This window comes from Zophobas morio, unplaced genomic scaffold (assembly GCF_036711695.1).
Source record: "Zophobas morio isolate AGI-343-1 ecotype UQ-CSIRO unplaced genomic scaffold, CSIRO_AGI_Zmor_V1 ptg000026l, whole genome shotgun sequence".
In the NCBI taxonomy this organism is placed as follows: Eukaryota; Metazoa; Arthropoda; class Insecta; order Coleoptera; family Tenebrionidae; genus Zophobas; species Zophobas morio.
This window is the reverse complement of record NW_026972131.1, coordinates 12,831,943-12,851,908: the sequence shown is the minus strand read 5'-3', so window position 1 is coordinate 12,851,908 and position 19,966 is coordinate 12,831,943. Positions and strand designations below refer to the sequence as shown.

At 35.0% G+C, this 19,966-nt stretch overlaps 2 protein-coding genes across 6 annotated transcripts; both read right to left on the bottom strand.

The window, feature by feature from the left end:
* Positions 1–2,938: 2,938 nt before the first annotated feature.
* LOC135136172 (receptor-like tyrosine-protein kinase kin-16) lies at positions 2,939–12,422 on the bottom strand. Of its 5 annotated transcripts, XM_064065331.1 has the most exons (15): positions 12,127–12,421; positions 11,694–11,724; positions 11,183–11,233; positions 10,938–11,137; positions 10,592–10,890; positions 10,362–10,543; positions 10,149–10,314; positions 9,675–9,729; positions 9,466–9,625; positions 5,084–5,318; positions 4,955–5,037; positions 4,209–4,903; positions 3,763–3,933; positions 3,198–3,713; positions 2,939–3,148 (listed from the first exon to the last, which is right to left on the bottom strand). In XM_064065331.1, the coding sequence occupies exons 1-12, from the start codon at positions 12,184–12,186 to the stop codon at positions 4,239–4,241; spliced, it is 2,187 nt and encodes a 728-aa protein (XP_063921401.1). In that variant the 5' UTR covers positions 12,187–12,421; the 3' UTR covers positions 2,939–3,148; positions 3,198–3,713; positions 3,763–3,933; positions 4,209–4,238. The 5 variants fall into 5 exon arrangements, with proteins under 5 accessions (XP_063921401.1, XP_063921400.1, XP_063921403.1 ...); XM_064065330.1 differs by having other exon boundaries at positions 10,938–11,233; positions 12,127–12,422; XM_064065333.1 differs by lacking the exon at positions 11,183–11,233 and having other exon boundaries at positions 12,127–12,422.
* A 1,526-nt stretch (positions 12,423–13,948) lies between these two features.
* LOC135136170 (mast/stem cell growth factor receptor Kit-like) lies at positions 13,949–19,214 on the bottom strand. Its single transcript, XM_064065329.1, has 13 exons — positions 18,921–19,214; positions 18,488–18,518; positions 17,977–18,027; positions 17,732–17,931; positions 17,389–17,684; positions 17,158–17,339; positions 16,302–16,443; positions 15,864–16,253; positions 15,371–15,425; positions 15,162–15,321; positions 14,873–15,107; positions 14,744–14,826; positions 13,949–14,692 (listed from the first exon to the last, which is right to left on the bottom strand). Exons 1-13 carry the CDS (start codon positions 18,978–18,980, stop codon positions 14,031–14,033), a joined length of 2,547 nt encoding a protein of 848 aa, XP_063921399.1. The 5' UTR covers positions 18,981–19,214; the 3' UTR covers positions 13,949–14,030.
* Between the last annotated feature and the right edge of the window lie 752 nt (positions 19,215–19,966).

The window sequence follows — 19,966 nt, the reverse complement described above, 5'->3', positions numbered from 1 at the left end:
AATAAAAAAAATCACCACAATTGAGATAGGGTGGGTGGGTGGGGCTTATATTTTGCCTTTATTTTTCTTAATATACATAGCCATCTTTTTGCAACAAGAAACTTAAAACATGGTTGAAATAGTACAGTTTTGCAAGGAAATATGGATTTTGCAATTATATTTTGTAAAAACATGGCTGCCTATATTAAGAAAAATAAAGACAAAAAATAAGCCCCGCCCACCCGCCCTATCTCTATTCTGATGATTTTTTTATTCACAGTTAACCAAGAGAGAGATTAACTGCAAAATACTTATTTCTTTACAAGAAATTAAAAATATGCTTTTGAGTATCGTGTTGTTTAAAAAATACTTACAATTTTTGTAGGGAAATATGGATTTTGGGATTTGACTCCGCCTCTAGGTTTGTCAACGAATGAAAACTTGATTAGTAGATTAGTACATATTTAGATCAGGGCAGGTTTGGGTGGGGCTTAATCTTTAGCTTTAATTTTTTCTTAATATACATGGTATTCTTTGAACACGATACTCAAAAGCATGTTTTTAATTTCTCGTAGAGAAATAACGATTTTGCAGTTAAGCTCCGCCCTCTTTGTCCACCACGAACAAAAAAAATCACCACAATTGAGATAGGGCGGGTGGGCGGGGCATATATTTTGCCTCTATTTTTCCTAATATACATAGCTATCTTTGCACAACAAAAAACTTAAAACATAGTTGAAATGGTACAGTATTGCAAGGAAATATGGATTTTGCAATTATATTTTGTGAAAAGATGGCTGCGTATATTAAGAAAAATAAAGGCAAAATATAAGCCCCGCCCACTCGCCCTATCTCTATTCTGATGATTTTTTTATTCATAGTTAACCAAGAGGGCGAAGATTAACTGCAAACTACTTATTTCTTTACAAGAAATTAAAAATATTTTTTGCGTATCGTGTTGTTCAAAAAATCCTATGGGCATTAAGAAAAAATGGGCAAAATATATACCCCGCCCACCCACCCTATCTCAATTGTAATGATTTTTTTATTCTTAGAAACTTATACCGCGTTTATTAAGATGGTCAAATTTTGTAGGGAAATATGGATTTTGGAACTTGGCTCCGCCCCTAGGTCTGTCAACGAATGAAAACTTGATTAGTAGATTAGTACATATTTAGATCAGGACAGGTTTGGGTGGGGCTTAATCTTTGGCTTTAATTTTTTCTTAATATACGTAGTATTCTTTGAACAACACGATATTTAAAAACATGTTTTTATTTCTTGTAGAGAAATAAGGATTTTGCAGTTAAGCTCCGCCCTCTTGGCTCATGACAAATAAAAGATCGTCACAATTGGGATAGGGTGGGTGGGCGGGGCATATATTTTGCTTCTATTTTTCTTAATATACATAGCCAACTTTTCACAACAAGAAACATAAAACATGGTTAAAATGGTTTGTTTTTGCAAGGAAATATGGATTTCCCAATTATGGGGCGGAGCCTAATTTGCAAAAACGATATTTCCCTATACAAATTTTTCATTTTAAACATGAATGTTTTAAGTTTCATGTTATGAAAAGAAGTCTACACATATTAAAACAAAAAGTCAAAATATAAACCCCGCCCACCCACCCTATCGCAATTGTGATGATTTTTTTTATTCGCCGTTAACCAAGGGGACGAAGCTAAACTGCAAAATGCTTATTTCTTTACAAAAAATTAAAACATGTTTTTGAGTATCGTGTTGTTAAAAGAATAAAATGTATATTAAGAAAAAGAGGCGAAATATAAACCCCGCCCACCCACCCTATCTCAATTGTAATGATTTTTTTATTCGTAGAAACTTAAAACACGTTCAAAACGGTAAGTTTTTGTAGGGAAATATGAATTTTGCAGTTGAGCTCCGCCCTCTTTGTCCACAACGAATAAAAAAAATCACCACAATTGAGATAGGGTGGGTGGGATAGGCTTATATTTTGCCTTTATTTTTCTTAATATGCATAGCCATCTTTTCACAACAAAAAACTTAAAACATGGTTAAAATGGTTTTCTTAGTGTACATAGTACTCTTTGAATAACACGATACTCAAAAACATGTTTTTAATTTCTCGTAGAGAAATAAGGATTTTGCAGTTAAGCTCCGCCCTCTTTACCCACGACGAATGAAAAAATAATCACAATTGAGATAGGGTGGGTGGGCGGGGCTCTAAAAGCAACAGTGAGAACAGCGACTGCAACGGGAATTTCCACGTCAACAGCAACTTTATAAATCCCACTTAAAACAATAATAACATGATTTTACAATTTTGCCGATTTAATTTATCTTTATCAAATATAATTTTTGGTGATTCTGAAATGAGTAGAAAGTAAAATGGTACGTTTCACCTAACTTTTTTTTCAAATATGTATTAAGCTTTTTTTACCAGTTTTTTCATCAATTTTAAGCTACTTTATCATGTTTTAAGCAAACAGGCCAATTTTGACATCGAAGTTTGTTGCTTTTTTATAAAATAAAAAAAGTCAATTTTTGTGGTGAATTTTTTTTAATGCATTTTTTTAACATTTCACCCCACTTTGACCTTGATTTTTATAAAAAAAAACACTTTAACGTCAAAACTGGTAGGTTAAAAGTGATAAATCATCTTATAATAAATTAAAAAACAAAATGTGGGGGAAACGTACCATTTTACCTAGTACTAATTAATTTGTCCCTTTTTTTTTATGTGATTCATGAATCCGTGTCGAGTTTTCACCCTAGACATCCAGATTTTTGGAGAAAAAATCGAAATTGTGTAACATTATACGATTTCACTTTGAAATTCCAAAACTAAATGCTTTAAAAAAAAATTGCAAATACCGAGTGTTGTGAAATCGTGCAAATATTTTAAGATTATGAGTGTTTTTGGGAAAAAAACTGTGTATGAATTAAGACGTAGGTGTTGCAGGGTGTTAATTACGCCTTATTTGATTTTATTTTATCTATTAATTATGAACACATTTCGCACAATTATATTTCAATATAAATTACAACTGTAGTGGAATACAATTACAGCTTCCCCTCAAACAAGCTCCCACTGTCTGCTGATCTTCTTGGCAATACATCTCACAAAAAACTGCGTAAGGGCAGACCGTATTTCCCGTGGTCAGACAGTTTTGGTCAGCGCAGGAATCTGAAAGTACACCCACATTAACACTTACCACTTCATTCTCGTTACTTACGATCAGCCATGATTTTCAAAATGCTCGATGTATCGATGTTCAGTGGAGGAAGTTGGTCGAAAATATCTCGGAAAACTTGGGTGTCATACTGGGACGAAGAAGCCACAAGCACCAAAACCACGAACAAAGTAACTGCTTTCATTTTTATTTTATTATTCTGTGTGCTTCGTCTACAGTTGAACAGAATGTGAAAAATCTGATAAAGTTCAACAATCTGTGCTCGAAACAATCGATAGATTTAATATCTGAAGGGATAAAGGTTAAGATACGGACTGTTTTTGGTAGCTTATCTCGCGCAGGTGTTGCGATAAAAATACTGATTAAAAAAATACCAATTACGAATAAATAAATAAATATTTTACGAAAAGTGTGGGTCGGTTTTAGTTTAGACGGGCAGATGGCGGCTTTTTTTTAAGTTGTTACACTTGCAACACCTCTGGGCGATAAGGTTCGTTGTTCCTCGCTTGCAGAGAGGTTGACAGCTCACTAGTTTCGGACAGGATGTGAATTTAATACCTGGAAGGAACACTACGTAATTCAAGAATTGTAATAATTTTATAATTACCAGGTGTGCTGCCATCCTTTAGAACAAAAGCGTTGCAGAGGGTGTAGGAAATCACGAATAACACGTATAAGCGTACTTTTCGTCTTCATTGTGTGTTTTCCACTAATAATATAATTTCACTAGTCAGTTGTTAAATAGGTATGTGGGCTGAAAAAATCAGCAGTGGCTCCCCTTGACAGGGGCCACAAAAAACACGATTAAACAATAAAATGGATTTTTTTTAGTTTAGTTTGTTGGGAATTACCGTAATGAATATTTTGTCGTAGCCATGAGTCACCGCGAAACGTGAGATTATAGCTCCAAAGAAATATCTTCGATTATTGTCATTGAAACCGTAATTACCAACCAGAACGAATAAATAACTGTTATGTTTAATAGTATTTAGATGAGTCCCACTATTTCAAGGAAATTTCCTGTTACGAAGTTTAAAAATTAATCATATTTACAATATCTCTGTTCCGAAAACTTGAGTTCATTCACTGCATGTGAATATCCACAATTTGAACCGGATTTTCGGTAAAATTTTCGATATCGCTCGGAGGAAAAATATACGTCGGATTCAACTGGTTAAAATTCACGTAAACCTTCCTCTTCTTCACATCCAGCGCGTCCACCAACTCCCGAAACGTCGGTCTATCTTCGGGATTCCGCGCCCAGCACAACCCCATCAACTCATACAACTCGTTGGTACAAATCTCGGGTCGCTCCAGCCGCCGCCCCATTTGTAAAAACTGCTGGAGGAAGGAATCTGGGACGCTTTCGTAAGGAAAGGCCCCCAGAGTCCCGATTTCCCAGAGCACCACCCCGAACGACCACACGTCACTCTTACTGTCATACTTTTGCTCCACGATGGCCTCGATGGCCATCCAGCGTAATGGTAGCTTCTTGGTTTTGTGGTTGATGTAGGGGCCGCTACGAGACAGACCGAAGTCGGAGATCTTGAGGATTTTGTGTTCGTTGATGAGGATGTTTCGAGCGGCGAGATCCCGATGGGTGACGCCGATTTTTTCCAGATGGGACATGCCCTTGGCGATTTGGAGGGCGAACTTTTGGAGCTCGGCGTGGTCGAGGACTTTGTCGAGGACGTTGGCGTAGTGGGCGAGAAGGGGGGTATCGGGGACGTCGGGACTAGGACATACACCTGAAAAACACTGGAGTAATTACCCGTTGAACTGAAAAATGTTATAGTTACTTTCAGAAACTGAAGGTAGTCGGCTGGTTTTTGTGGAATTTGAAGAGGTGGGTGACGACGGCTCTAAGTGCGACCCACTATTGCTGTGTAAATTATTAGTAACAGTGTGCGACACTGGAAAGTACTTACTCCGAAAAGAAAATTGGTCTACTCATGGAAATATTTTTTCTCTTGAGCCACTGTGCCCGTAGTTCTAACAAATAATTTTTTAAGTCGCCACAAGGGACAAACTCCATGATCATCATATACGGGGTGTCCACGGTACAACAACCCAGGAGAGCCACTACGTTCGGGTGTTGACCAATTTTTTTAAAAATCTCGATTTCGGCTATAAAATCGTTGATAGCTTCTTGAGTTGTGTTTTCTAGAAGTCATAATGTTATCATTCGTATTTACACACGTGTATGGTTTAAGGGGGAACGCTAGACGAGAGACAAGTTTGAATTGGGCGCCATTTGTTTAATTCTTTAAATCTACCTGACGCGCCGATAATGCAGAATAATGATAATTTATGACAGGCGGCTCACAACGTGCCTTCAGCACAGAATAATCATTTCTCGTATTCTTTTGACATATTAATTTTAATATTCGAGATAATTATTATATTATTCAAACACAATTTAGACACTCTAGAGCAAACAAGGCTTATCAAGCCCGTCTGTTAGTTTATTCGTCTAATAGATGTATTATTAATACCGTTTTCAAATTACACCAAAATTGAAAAATCGAAAACCGAATAATTGAAAAATTGAAACATTTTAAATGAAAAAAAATCGGTAAACCGAAAAATTGAAAAATCTATAAATCGAGAAATTGAACAATCTAAAAATTAAACAATTTAAAAATCGTAGAATTGGAAAACCAAAAAATCTAAACCGAGAACTTGAAAAATCGAATAATCGAGAAATCAAAACATCAAGGAAAACAAAAAAATTAACGGAAAATCTAGAACTTAAAAATTGAAAAATTAAAATACATATCGAAAAATTGAAAAACCGAGAAATCGAAACATCAAAAAATGGAAAAATTGAAGAACCGAAAGATTGCAAAATCTCAGAACTGAAATACTGAAAAACTGAAAAATGGAAGGAAAATTGAAAAATCGAAAAAGTGAAAAAATTCAAAACTGCAATCTTGAAAAACTGAAAAATGGAAAGAAAATTGAAGAATCGGAAAAGTGAAAAAATCCAAAACTGAAACATTGAAAAATTCAGAAATCGAAAAATTGAAAAATCACAATTGAAGAAAGAATTGAAAAATCAAGAAATAGAGAAATGGGAAAATCAAAAAATCAGTTAATCGAAAAATTGAAAAATCGAAAAATTTAGAAACGTCAAAAATTGAAAACTGAAAAATAAAAAAAATTAAAAATCGTAAAACTGAAATATCGTAAAGTTAATAAACTGAAAAACTGAAAATTTTTGAAAACAAAATCATATCAAAAAATTCAAAAAATCGAGAAATTGAACAATCAAAAAATCAAAACATTGAAATCCCAGTAAGTTGATAAATAGGAAAAGACAACAATTTTAAAAATCCAAGAATTGAACAACAAAAAAAATCTAAGCCTGAAAACTCAGAAAATTGAATGATAGAGAATAAAAAATCTAAAATTTAAAAATTCGACAAATTGAAAAATCATGGAACTGAAAAATTGAAAATTCGAGATAGTGAGAAATCTAAAAACCTAAGACTTTAAAAACTGAAAAATTAAAATATCGAAAAATTTAAAAACCGAGAAAGCACAATATCAAAAATTTGAAACATTGAAGGAACGAAATATTGCAAAATTCCAAAGCTGAAATATTGAAAAACCTAAAAATGGAAGGAAAATTAAAGAATCGAAACAGTGAAAAAATCCCAAACTGAAATATTGAAAAATTGAGAAATGGAAAAATGGGAAAATCAAAAAAATTGGTCTGAAGAGTTTAGACAGTACTTCCCTCGCTATCGGAAACGTGACGACTGCATGCCTATTATGTTTTTTTTTTCACATTAGATTTCAAAGCATTCGGTTTTGTAGTTCCTGATTAAATCAATAAAATAAATTTGCGCATTCATTAAATTTTTGGGTCACCCTGTATATCCGAATCCAAAAAATATGAATGGAATGATAAATTACAAGAAGAGACTCAGCATATTTTGTAAATTTTAAATAGGATTGTACGGCAAACTTTTGAGCTGACGTCATAAATTTTTTGGAGGGGATAAGCAAATATATTTTGACTAAAAAGTTATTATGCTCTTTATAACCTTAAAACATTTGCAAGATTTCAAAGCATTGGGTTCTGTAGTTCCTGATTAAATCAATAAAATAAATTTACGCATTCATTAATTTTTGGGGTCATCCTGTATATGCAAATCCAAAAAACATGAATGGAATGATAAATCACAAGAAGAGACTCATAATATTTTATACAATTTAGATAGGATTTATTCAGCAAAATTTTGAGGTGGCGTCATCAATTTTTTAGAGGGGATAAGTAAATATATTGTGATTAAAACGGTCCTGGTTTAATAACAAAAAAATATTATTCGTCTATAAAACAAGCTCGTCTTAGACAAAGTATTCGTAAAAAAAATATGTATGTCGTAAAAAAATTTTCGTATGCTGGTCCCGACTGTGATTATGGTTTAAATATTTTTTAGAAAATCCTGTCATGGATGTAGAAACATTTGTGACAGACAAAGAGGTTTTTTTGAGAAAATTATCTTTGAATTTAGACCAAATTGAAATAGACACTGGGCAACAGGCACATTTGGGCAAAAGAAAGAGAAATTAGGGTTACGGCTTCAAATTTTGGACGTATTTACAAACTTAGACCGACTACAGCAATAGCTAAAACTGTGGAGTCTCTGTTTTACAGTACATTTAGAGGTAATAGTCATACATACTATGGACAGCAAAGTGAGGAAAAAGCTGTCAAGTGTTTTGAAGTAAATAAAAATATAAAAACTGAACGGTGTGGCTTCTTTATTTCAAAACAATTTCCTTACTTGGCTGCTAGTCCAGACAGGGTTCTAGAGGATAGGAGTCGAAATTAAATGCCCTTCAAAATCGCAAGATTTGTCTCCCGAAGAAGCGGTTAGAAAAAAAATAATCAAATTTTGTACATTGACAGACCGAGAATTGAAACTAAAAAAAAAATCATGATTACTACTTTCAAGTCCAGGGACAAATGCTTGTTACGGGTATTTCACAAGTTTATTTTGTTGTATGGACACCCAAAGGAATAAATATAGAAAAAAATTATAAAGACGAAGAAATATATGTAAAAAGATGGCAGATAAACTTGGCAGATTTTACTTTGGCGCATTATTGCCCGAAATAATTGATTCAAGAAGAAAGAGGAACCTGCCTTTGCGAGAGATTTTTTTAAAATAAATAAAATTTGTTTCTATTTTTTTATGTACTTTAATAATTTATTAGGAGTACATTTTTCATCACCAAGACTTGCATATTTTTATTATAAATATATTTTGAAAATGATCTCTTGGCAAATGAAAACATATACGAGCACTTTTTTCGAGTAAACAATGAAGCGAGAAGTTACTGGGCGTAGGGCTTTTTTAAAACACCTCCTTTCTGGGATAAGTAGTAGATACACTTAGCTACTTATACGTGTTAAACAAAAGCTGTATTTTATATATTTTTTATTATTGTTATAAATATGTTTATTAGTTTTATTAATTAACAAAGCAAAATATATATTAACAATAATATTACAATGAATTTTTAGTAATCATGTGTATTGAATTCAGGATCCTGAGTGGAGTAAAAATATTATAGTTCCCCAGTTTTAATTCGGTTTTATGATAGTACCTCATTGCGTAAAAGTTAATTTCCTTAACAATAGATTACTACGGCCGGTCCTGGCGGCTTGTTATAAAACTGAGTTCCGCGCCATAAATTAGAAAAATCAGCCGAGAACTCTAACAATCAGCTTATGGTAGAGCAGACGATAAGGGTTTTACCTCGAATGTCCCTTCCGTAAATTTTAGTGGCGCTCCTATCGGCAAAGTACTGAACTAACTGCTCAAATTCTGTCGAATTGATACCCATTTTTTTCAATAATTGTTAGTTTTTGTTAAAAACTCTGCTAACCAATAGATCATTAATTTTCCTCTGATATTCCTGTTAAAATTATTCGAGGTATTTTGCATTAATTTGTGGTATATTTTGATTTTAATAAACACATTATTATTTAAACAAATTGTACAACTAACAAATATTTAATGACTCTGTGCCCTGTAAAAAGTGATGTTTTATCCATGTGCGAATTTTCAAGCGATTCTATGATGGTTATGACTCAAAAAACTTGAAAAGAAAACATACAATGGTGCTTTTTTTATGATATTTCTCAGCCATATTTTTTTAGGTGAATTGAACTGGTCTCTGCGCTCTAGAATATGAAAAAAGCTGCAGTTTGATACATCTATATTAATATCATTTTTTCATACAAAAAACCAAAAAAATGTTATACCTCGTCTAGCGAGTCCCCTTAACTCACCGCCTTGACCCAAAGTTTTCACTGCGACCATTTTGTATCCTTCTATGCCTCCGATTCCTATCGCTTTGGCAGAGTATACTTGTCCGAAAGCTCCGCTACCTATCACTTCTTTGACGATAATCCGGTTTCTGGGGAATTCGTATTCGTCAAACACTCTTTCCTGTAAATCTTTACATCATTAATTCTTCCAAAGTGTTAAAATTGTTTACCGAAATTTCAGCAGGTGTATACTGGAAGTTAGTCGTCATCGGAAGTTGTTCAGACCTAAAAGTGTGTTTCAATTTTTAATAAAATCGAAAAACTGGCCTAACAAATCAAAAATTAAAAAAGTGGAAATGCGAAAAGTCGAAAAATTGTTATATCCAGCAACAGAATCACCAAAAGATCGAAAGAAGGAAAAATCAGGAAATCGCAAAATTCCCGAGATTGAAATGTTGAAAAACGAAAAATCGAAAAGCCAAAAATTGTTATACGATTTTGATTTTTTCTCAAAAATCTCGAAGTCTAGGATAAAAATTCATAGCGGATACGTAGTGTTTGATCATAATATTCCTAACATACGTATAAAATGTGACAATCGATCGGAGATTATCCGTCTAATAAAAATCGACACAAACGGCGGACAGACAGACAGACTGACAGACGGAAACTTAGCTTATGCTCGGGAACTAAAAACTGCGTACCGTAATGCAATCAGATCTTGGCTTCTTCTTCTGCCTGGAATTATGAAATTCAGTACTTTGGTTTTATATTTCATTATATCCTTGAACTTCAAAATCACCACTAATATCACGACTCCGATTAAAACGAAAATTATAACGCTAATAATGGAGTAGCTTTTCATGGGTGCTGCAACTTCATAGTCAACAACAATATCGAACAACCCTTCTCCTCACCTGTAAAAGGCCGCTTATACTCCGCCCAGCACGAAAAATTATTTCTGAAAGTCCCGATCAGAGTGTAATTTTCTCCTTCAAACAACTTCATCTGAATTTCAGAAACGTGTTTTTCCAAATCGTTTTCTATAATTTTTGCTCGTTCTCTAGAACTTTTGAAATCTTCCTTAATGGACTCAACACTGAAAAGTACTCTTATCACACGTAAAACCACCGCTTCTAATACTTACTAGTCAAAGCGAACTTCCCTAATCTCGTAAAAATCGCCACTAGTCGTAGTGTTTCCAGAATCCCATTTAATCTTAAACTTGTTTCCGGAAATGGGCTCCAGGTCCAGAATTTTCGGATTCGGCTTATACTTATCACAATCACACTTGCTTTCCACGCAGTCGGGCAAAGTGTAATTAAACTGACAGTTAATTTGCTCCCCTTTTCCGTGTTGTGAAAATATGTAGATCGTGTAGGAACAACCGGGATTGACTGCTTGTCCTAGTGAGGTGACCATATCCGACTGCAAGATGCTGTTGTTCTGAAATTCGAAATTTAATTCGTGTTGGGGTTTGTTTGATACCTTACGAGTAAAGAGTGGTCAATGGTGCTCATTTCTGCCAAACAGTCAGACTTAGAGTGGGGTTGCTGGATGATGCTAATGGACACTGTGTTGTTGTTGTTGATTTCGTTCCATGATAGTTTCAGGTTGATGTAGTTGTAGGTGGTGTTGAAGTCTGGGGTGACGGTGAGGTTGGATAAAGGGCACCACTCCTGGATTGTGGTTTCTGGAATAATTGGTTTTAAATGCGAATTGTGAAGGGATGGGTTACCTTCTAGTGTGGCTTCTGCAGTGGTGGGAACTGTCTCAGACAGGCCTGTCTCTGTACAATAAATAACTTGTGTGAGTTGTTCACAAAATTAAAAAAAAATATAATCAACATTTAGTACATCAGATCTATTTTGGCAACGTGGTGTAGTCAAAACAAATCTATTTTCAAATCGCAACATGTCTACACATCAAAAGATTCATCCATGACGCTAAAATAAGCTCTTGTATACATCTATGTATCCGAAAATTGGTTGACCGGCTCATAAATTTTTCGAAAATGTTACCCAGTGACCTTAACACACGATATTTTTGGAATCAGCATGTCAAGATCTATAACCTAGAATGTTTTGAGAATTTTTAGTCGACTTCTTCAAACATGAAATTTTGTACAAATTTCGACCCATTTTTGACGATTTTCGAAATTTAACTAAACACATTTTCTTGGAGAGATCAGTCAAAACGAATAAAAAAGCGTATTAAAATAGCCAGACAATAATTTTTTAGTTGCTTACCTGTTGTATGTGAATTACCCACGACGCTAGCCTGCAATATCGATAAAATAATAATAAAATAAAATATGGTTAAATACACTGCTATAACAAGCGAATATATTTTTAAAGATGTATCGTTTCGTGATAACAAGTTCCAACCCTATCAAAGTAGTATTAAAATCACTCATAGTATTGATTGAATTTAATAAGTTGTTACAAAAATAAAAACAGTTGATTTAATTACTGTCTTGCTTTTCATAGTTCACGCGTGTGCTAAAAACGAACTAATTATTACTTAATTGTTTAGTGGATCAAACGTAGATTTAGATAATGGATTTATAATATGAAAAAAATCGTAACAGACGCAAATATCCGTCAAGGATTTGTACGTTATTCGCGAAACTGATAATGCGCGTTTTTGACTCAGAAACATAAAGCAACGAAAATAAACTACCTGATGTCGGATCAATCCTGCAACCACCACCACAGCCAACACCGTCCTGAACTGATCCATGTCAGCCACTACTCTGAAATCCAACGAAATCGAAAAAATTCGAAAAGTAAAATAACACTAGGAATCTTATTAAACTCCCGTCCTAGAAAAAAATAAATAAATCGGCCTCCATGAGTGAATGTGTATTGAGAAAAATTATGGCGAACCATCCGATATTTTCCAGATGGCTGCTTTTTCCAAGAAACGCGTTTCCGACCGACGCCTTGGACTTTCACATTATCCTTAAAAAGTCGTTTTACCGATACATCGATTTTTTTTGTCAAAGAAAACACGCAAATCCTTTAATCCTGATATCATATTTTCAACATGAGTCAATTTTTTTGAGACAAAAGATTTCAGGTGGTCTGACTGGAACTGAAATTTTTAAGTCAAGCACGTTTCAGAGCAGTCTTGCGCACAAAGGAATCGCGTGTGGTGAATAAATTAACCGTAGTCAAATCGAGCTTTGTGTTGGACGTTTTATTATTGGACGATGGTAAGGTACGAAGCGCGGCGCAAAAATTATTGTCAATCGCAAATAAGGGTGAAGTACAGGATTAGTAGGACGGCTTAACCTTCGTGGTAACTATTCTAACTGGACACGTGTTTATATTGTAACCATTAGAGGCAGTGCCGAAACCAAGGAATATTTAGGTATAGGCGAAACTTGCGTTAGGCGCCCCTCCTCTACACATAAAAATGCTATTTTACCGAACAGTTTTATTTATATTTTTTAATAACTACGCAAAACAGATACTATGATAAAATATAAAAAAGAAAAAAAATCGAGATTATACATATAGGTATATAATATGTATAAATTTTATATAAGTTCAAAATAAAATTAACATTTAAAAACCTGTCGCACCGGTTACACGTTTCTGAGTTTCCGTTCAAAATAAAAAAAGAATAATATGACATAACTCTTGGTATAGTTTTGGAAATTTCATTCCACCCTATAAAATTTTATTGACGATAACGAGACGGACAGTAGTACAATGGTAAGAAATATTTATGGCTCACACCAGTTCACCCGAATTTGTCTGAGAACATTTGCCAGGTAGTTGTACTCATAAAATAGTGGTCATTTCTGTTCATGAGTAACGAATAACGATGGTCCCTGCCCGGACTTGGATTATTCTGGTTTCTAACATCTGGGGATTATCGGCTCGCGACAACTTAAGTTGTAAATATCTCTTGCTATTGTACTACTGTCCATCTCGTTATTTCCAATAAAAGTTTATAGGGTACAATGAAATTTTCAAAATTATACAACATAATTTTTGGACGAATTTGGCGCCCCTTGTCGTTGGCGCCCCTAGGCAAGGGCCTACTCGGCCTATAGCTAGTTTCGGCACTGATTAGAGGTGTTTGTAATTTTATCGCGGCGGATAATTATTTTGGTAAACATAATCTACTGGCAAAAACAGGCCTTGGCTATTTTTCGGGTTCCTACAACTGCAGTTTCTAGCAATTGGAATCGGAAGTGTCTTGTTACTCAAAATATAAATAAATAAAAGTCCGATTTACGTTTATAAGTCAAGGAAAGAACCGAAATAATCATTTATCTGTTAATATTTGTTTGGGTTCTACAAAGTATAATTCTTAGAATTTTTCGGTTTACTTTAATATTTGTTTGTACTATATATATTCATGTCAAGGATAAACGATTATCTACATTTTATTCCAAACATTACCACTTAAAAATAAAAAAATGTATTTTCGTAGCAAACACAATTAAGACACTTGAATTTTTATATTAATTCATTTAAAAAAACACACCTTACAAAATAATACCAGTTTAATTTAACTAGACTAATGAAACTACAAAATTTATATCTATTCCGAAAACTCGAATTCTTTCACTACATATGAATGTCCACAATCTGCACAGGATTTTCCGCAAAATTTTCGATATCGCTCGGAGGAAAAATATACGTCGGATTCAACTGGTTGAAATTCACGTAAACTTTCCTCTTCTTCACATCCAGCGCGTCCACCAACTCCCGAAACGTCGGTCTATCTTCAGGATTCCGGGCCCAGCACCGCTCCATCAGCCCATACAACTCGTTGGTACAAATCTCGGGTCGCTCCAGCCGCCACCCCAACTGTAAAAACTGCTGGAGGAAGGAATCCGGGACGCTTTCGTAAGGAAAGGCCCCCAGAGTCCCGATCTCCCAGAGCACCACCCCGAACGACCACACGTCACTCTTGCTGTCATACCTTTGCTCCGCGATAGCCTCGATGGCCATCCAGCGTAATGGTAGCTTCTTAGTTTTGTGGTGGATGTAGAGGCCGCTGCGAGACAGACCGAAGTCGGAGATCTTGAGGATTTTGTGTTCGTTGATGAGGATGTTTCGAGCGGCGAGATCCCGATGCGTGACGCCGATTTTTTCCAGATGGGACATGCCCTTGGCGATTTGGAGGGCGAACTTTTGGAGCTCGGCGTCGTCGAGGACTTTGTCGAGGACGTTGGCGTAGTGAGCGAGCAGGGGGGTATTGGGAACGTCGGGACTAGAACATACACCTGAAAAACACTAGAGTAATTACCCGTTGAACTGAAAAATGTTATAGTTACTTTCAGAAACTGAAGGTAGTCGGCTGGTTTTTGTGGAATTTGAAGAGGTGGGTGACGGCGGCTCAAAGTGCGACCCACTATTGCTGTGTAAATTATTAGTAACAGTGTGCGACACTGGAAAGTACTTACTCCGGAAAGAAAATTTGTCTACTCATGGAAATATTTTTTCTATTGAGCCACTGTGCACGTAGTTCTAACAAATAATTTTTTAAGTCGCCGCAAGGGACAAACTCCATGATCATCATATACGGGGTGTCCACGGTACAACAACCGAAGAGAGCCACGATGTTCGGGTGTTTACCAATTTTCTTAAAAATCTCGATTTCTGCTATAAAATCGTTGATAGCTTCTCGAGTTATGTTTTCTAGAAATCATAATGTTATCACTCGTTTTTACACACTTGTATGTTTTCACCCACCGCCTTCACCCAAAGTTTTCACTGCGACCATTTTGTATCCTTCTATGCCTCCGATTCCTATCGCTTTGGCAGAGTATACTTGTCCGAAAGCTCCGCTACCTATCACTTCTTTGACGATAATCCGGTTTCTGGGGAATTCGTATTCGTCAAACACTCCTTCCTGTAAATCTTTTCACCATTAATTCTTCCAAAGTGTTAAAATTGTTTACCGAAATTTCAGCAGGTGTATACTGGAAGTTAATGGTCATCGGAAGTTTTTCAGACCTAAAAGTGTGTTTAAATTTTAAATAAAATCGAAAAATTGGCCTAGCAAATCAAAAATTAAAAGAATGGAAATGCGAAAAGTCGAAAAATTGTTATATCCAGCAACAAAATCACCAAAAGATTCGAAAGAAGGAAAAATCAGGAAATTGCAAGATTCTCGAAATTGAAATGTTGAAAAACGAAAAATCGAAAATCCAAAAATTGTTACACGATTTTGATTTTTTCTCAAAAATCTCGAATTCTAGGTTAAAAATTCAACACGGAAACATAGTTTTTGATCATCGACATGATATTCCTAACATTCATACAAAAAGTGACAACAATCGATCTGATAGCTTCGGAGCTTGTTTGTCTAATAAAAATCAACACAGACGGCGGACAGACAGACAGACTGACAGACGGAAACTTAACGTAGGATAGGAACTAAAAACTACGTACCGTAATGCAACCAGATGTTGGTTTCCTCTTCTTCCTGGAATTATGAAATTCAGGATTTTGGCTTTACATCTCACTATATCCTTGAACTTCAGAATCACCATCAATATCACGACTCCGATTAAAGCGAAAATTATAATGTTAACGTTAACGACGAAGTCGCTTTTCTTGTGTGCTTTAACAGCAGAGTCAACAATAATAGCGTCTGGAAAAAAAAAGTTATGCTTCGCCTCGGCCTCACACCAAAAATTATTTGTGAAAACCCCTATCAGAGTGTAATTTTCTCCTGCAACCAACTTCATCTGAATTTCAGAAACGTGTTTTTCCAAATCGTTTTCTGCAATTTCTGCTGATTTTCTGTAAAAATCGAAGTCCCTATTACTGGACTCAACACTGAAAAGTACTCTTATCACACGTAAAACCACCGCTTCTAATGCTTACTAGTCAAAGCGAACTTCCCTATTCTCGTAATAATCACCACTAGCCGTAGTGTTTCCAGGATCCCATTTAATCTTAAACTTGTTTCCAGAAACGGCCTTCAGGTCGAGAATTTTTGGATTCGGCTTATAGTTATAACACAAGTCTACGCAGTCGGGCAAAGTGTAATTAAACATAAAATTAATTTGCTCTCCTTTTTCGTGTCCTGTTGGTTGACTGGCTCATAAATTTTTAAATTTATTTTTTCGAAATTTAACTTCCTTTGATATCGCTTTCAAAATTGGGGCGAATCCGGTGTTTGAGGTTCTTAATAATTATTTCGCAATCTCTAGTTATTATATTGTCTAAATTCATTAAAAATATATTTTAATCTGACACAGGATAACGGGATAACCTTTTACTGGTCCTTATCAAATTTTTTTCAGGTACTTAAGAATATAAAAGATACAGAAAAATAAGGAGATAAAATGCTTTCATTGAAATAAGATTGATCACATAAGAGAGTTCAGAAGGAAAAAACCTGGTTTATGTTACTTACATAGGTCGAAATCGGAATTTGCTTAAATTAAGTTAGTTGGGTCATAATTTTCAGGAACAGAACACATTAAAACTTGTGTGTGTGGTAATACAAATAAATTAATCTTCAAACTGCATTATTTCTCAAGAATGAAAAAACGACGTTTCATAGCTCTTAGAATATGAAAAATCGGTTTCCCGTTTCCGTCTCTGTGTCTGGATTAGACGAATTTCAGACACTGCTAGACTAATTATTGTAAAATTCGAATTTACCAACAAATTTTTCCAGAATATTGCTCTGTCAGCATAGTCAACAACAATAACGAATAAGCTATCTCCTCACCTGTGAAAGACCACGTACACTCCGCCCAACAAGAAAAATTATTTCTGAAAGTCCCTATCAGAATGTAATTTTTTCCTTCAAACAACTTCATCTGAAGTTCATAAACGTGTTTTTCCAAATCGTTTTCGATAATTTCTGCTCGTTCTCTAGAACTTCCGAAATCCTCGTTAATGGACTCAACACTGAAAAAGTACTCTTATCACACGTAAAACCACCGCTTCTAATACTTACTAGTCAAAGCGAACTTCCCTAATCTCGTAAAAATTGCCACCAGTCGTAGTGTCTCCAGGATCCCATTTAATCTTAAACTTGTTTCCGGAAATGTGCTCCAGGTCCAGAATTTTTGGATTCGGCTCATACTTATCACAATCACACTTGCTTTCCACGCAGTCGGGCAAAGTGTAATTAAACTCACAGTTAATTTGCTCCCCTTTTTCGTATTCTGAAAATATGTAGATCGTGTAGGAACAACCGGGATTGACTTGTCCTAGTGAGGTGACCATATTCGACTGCAAGATGCTGTTGTTCTGAAATTCGAAATTTAATTCGTGTTGGGGTTTGTTTGATACCTTACGAGTAAAGAGTGGTCAATGGTGCTCATTTCTGCCAAACAGTCGGACTTAGAGTGGGGTTGCTGGATGATGCTAATGGACACTGTGTTGTTGTTGTTGATTTCGTTCCATGATAGTTTCAGGTTGATGTAGTTGTAGGTGGTGTTGAAGTCTGGGGTGACGGTGAGGTTGGATAAAGGGCACCACTCCTGGATTGTGGTTTCTGGAATAATTGGTTTTAAATGCGAATTGTGAAGGGATGGGTTACCTTCTAGTGTGGCTTCTGCAGTGGTGGGAACTGTCTCAGACAGGCCTGTCTCTGTACAATAAATAACTTGTGTGAGTTGTTCACAAAATTAAAAAAAAATATAATCAACATTTAGTACATCAGATCTATTTTGGCAACGTGGTGTAGTCAAAACAAATCTATTTTCAAATCGCAACATGTCTACACATCAAAAGATTCATCCATGACGCTAAAATAAGCTCTTGTATACATGTATGTATCCGAAAATTGGTTGACCGGCTCATAAATTTTTCGAAAATGTTGCCCAGTGACCTTAACACACGATATTTTTGGAATCAGCACGTCAAGATCTATAACCTAGAATTTTTTGAGAATTTTTAGTCGACTTCTTCAAACATGAAATTTTGTACAAATTTCGACCCATTTTTGACGATTTTCGAAATTTAACTAAACACATTTTCTTGGAGAGATCAGTCAAAACGAATAAAAAAGCGTATTAAAATAGCCAGACAATAATTTTTTAGTTGCTTACCTGTTGTATGTGAATTACCCACGACGCTAGCCTGCAATATCGATAAAATAATAATAAAATAAAATATGGTTAAATACACTGCTATAACAAGCGAATATATTTTTAAAGATGTATCGTTTCGTGATAACAAGTTCCACCCCTATCAAAGTAGTATTAAAATCACTCATAGTATTGATTGAATTTAATAAGTTGTTACAAAAATAAAAACAGTTGATTTAATTACTGTCTTGCTTTTCATAGTTCACGCGTGTGCTAAAAACGAACTAATTATTACTTAATTGATTAGTGAATCAAACGTAGATTTAGATAATGGTTTTATAATATAAAAAAAATCGTAACCGACGCAAATATCCGTCAAGGTTTTGTACGTTATTCGCGAAACTGATAATGCGCGTTTTTAACTCAGAAACATAAAGCAACGAAAATAAACTACCTGGTGTCGGATCAATCCTGCAACCACCACCACAGCCAACACCGTCCTGAACTGATCCATGTCAGCCACTAGTCTGAAATCCAACGAAATCGAAAAAATTCGAAAAGTAAAATAACACTAGGAATCTTATTAAACTCCCGTCCTAGAAAAAAATAAATAAATCGACCTCCATGAGTGAATATGTATATTGAGAAAAATTATGGCGAACCATCCGATATTTTCCAGATGGCTGCTTTTTCCAAGAAACGCGTTTCCGACCGACGCCTTGGACTTTCACATTATCTTTAACAAGTCGTTTTAGCGATACATCGATTTTTTTGTCAGAGAAAACACGCAAATCCTTTAATCCTGATATCATATTTTAAACATGAGTCAATTTTTTTGAGACAAAAGATTTCAGGTGGTCTGACTGGAACTGAAATTTTTAAGTCAAGCACGTTTCAGAGCAGTCTTGCGCATAAAGGAATCGCGTGTGGTGAATAAATTAACCGTAGTCAGACGGAGCTTTGTGTTGGAGGTTTTATCATTGGGCGATGGTAAGGTACGAACCGCGGCGCAAAAATTATTATCAATCGCAAATAGGGTGAAGCACAGGATTAGTAGGACGGCTTAACGTTCATGGTAAATATTACAACTGGACACGTGTTCATATTGTAACTATTAGAGGTGTTTGTAATTTTATCGCGGCGGATAATTATTTTGGTAAACATAATCTGCTGGCAAAAACAGGCCTTGGCTATTTTTCGGGTTCCTACAACTGCAGTTTCTAGCAATTGGAATCGGAAGTGTCTTGTTACTCAAAATATAAATAAATAAAAGTCCGATTTACGTTTATAAGTCAAGGAAAGAACCGAAATAATCATTTATCTGTTAATATTTGTTTGGGTTCTACAAAGTATAATTCTTAGAATTTTTCGGTTTACTTTAATATTTGTTTGTACTATATATATTCATGTCAAGGATAAACGATTATCTACATTTTATTCCAAACATTACCACTTAAAAATAAAAAAATGTATTTTCGTAGCAAACACAATTAAGACACT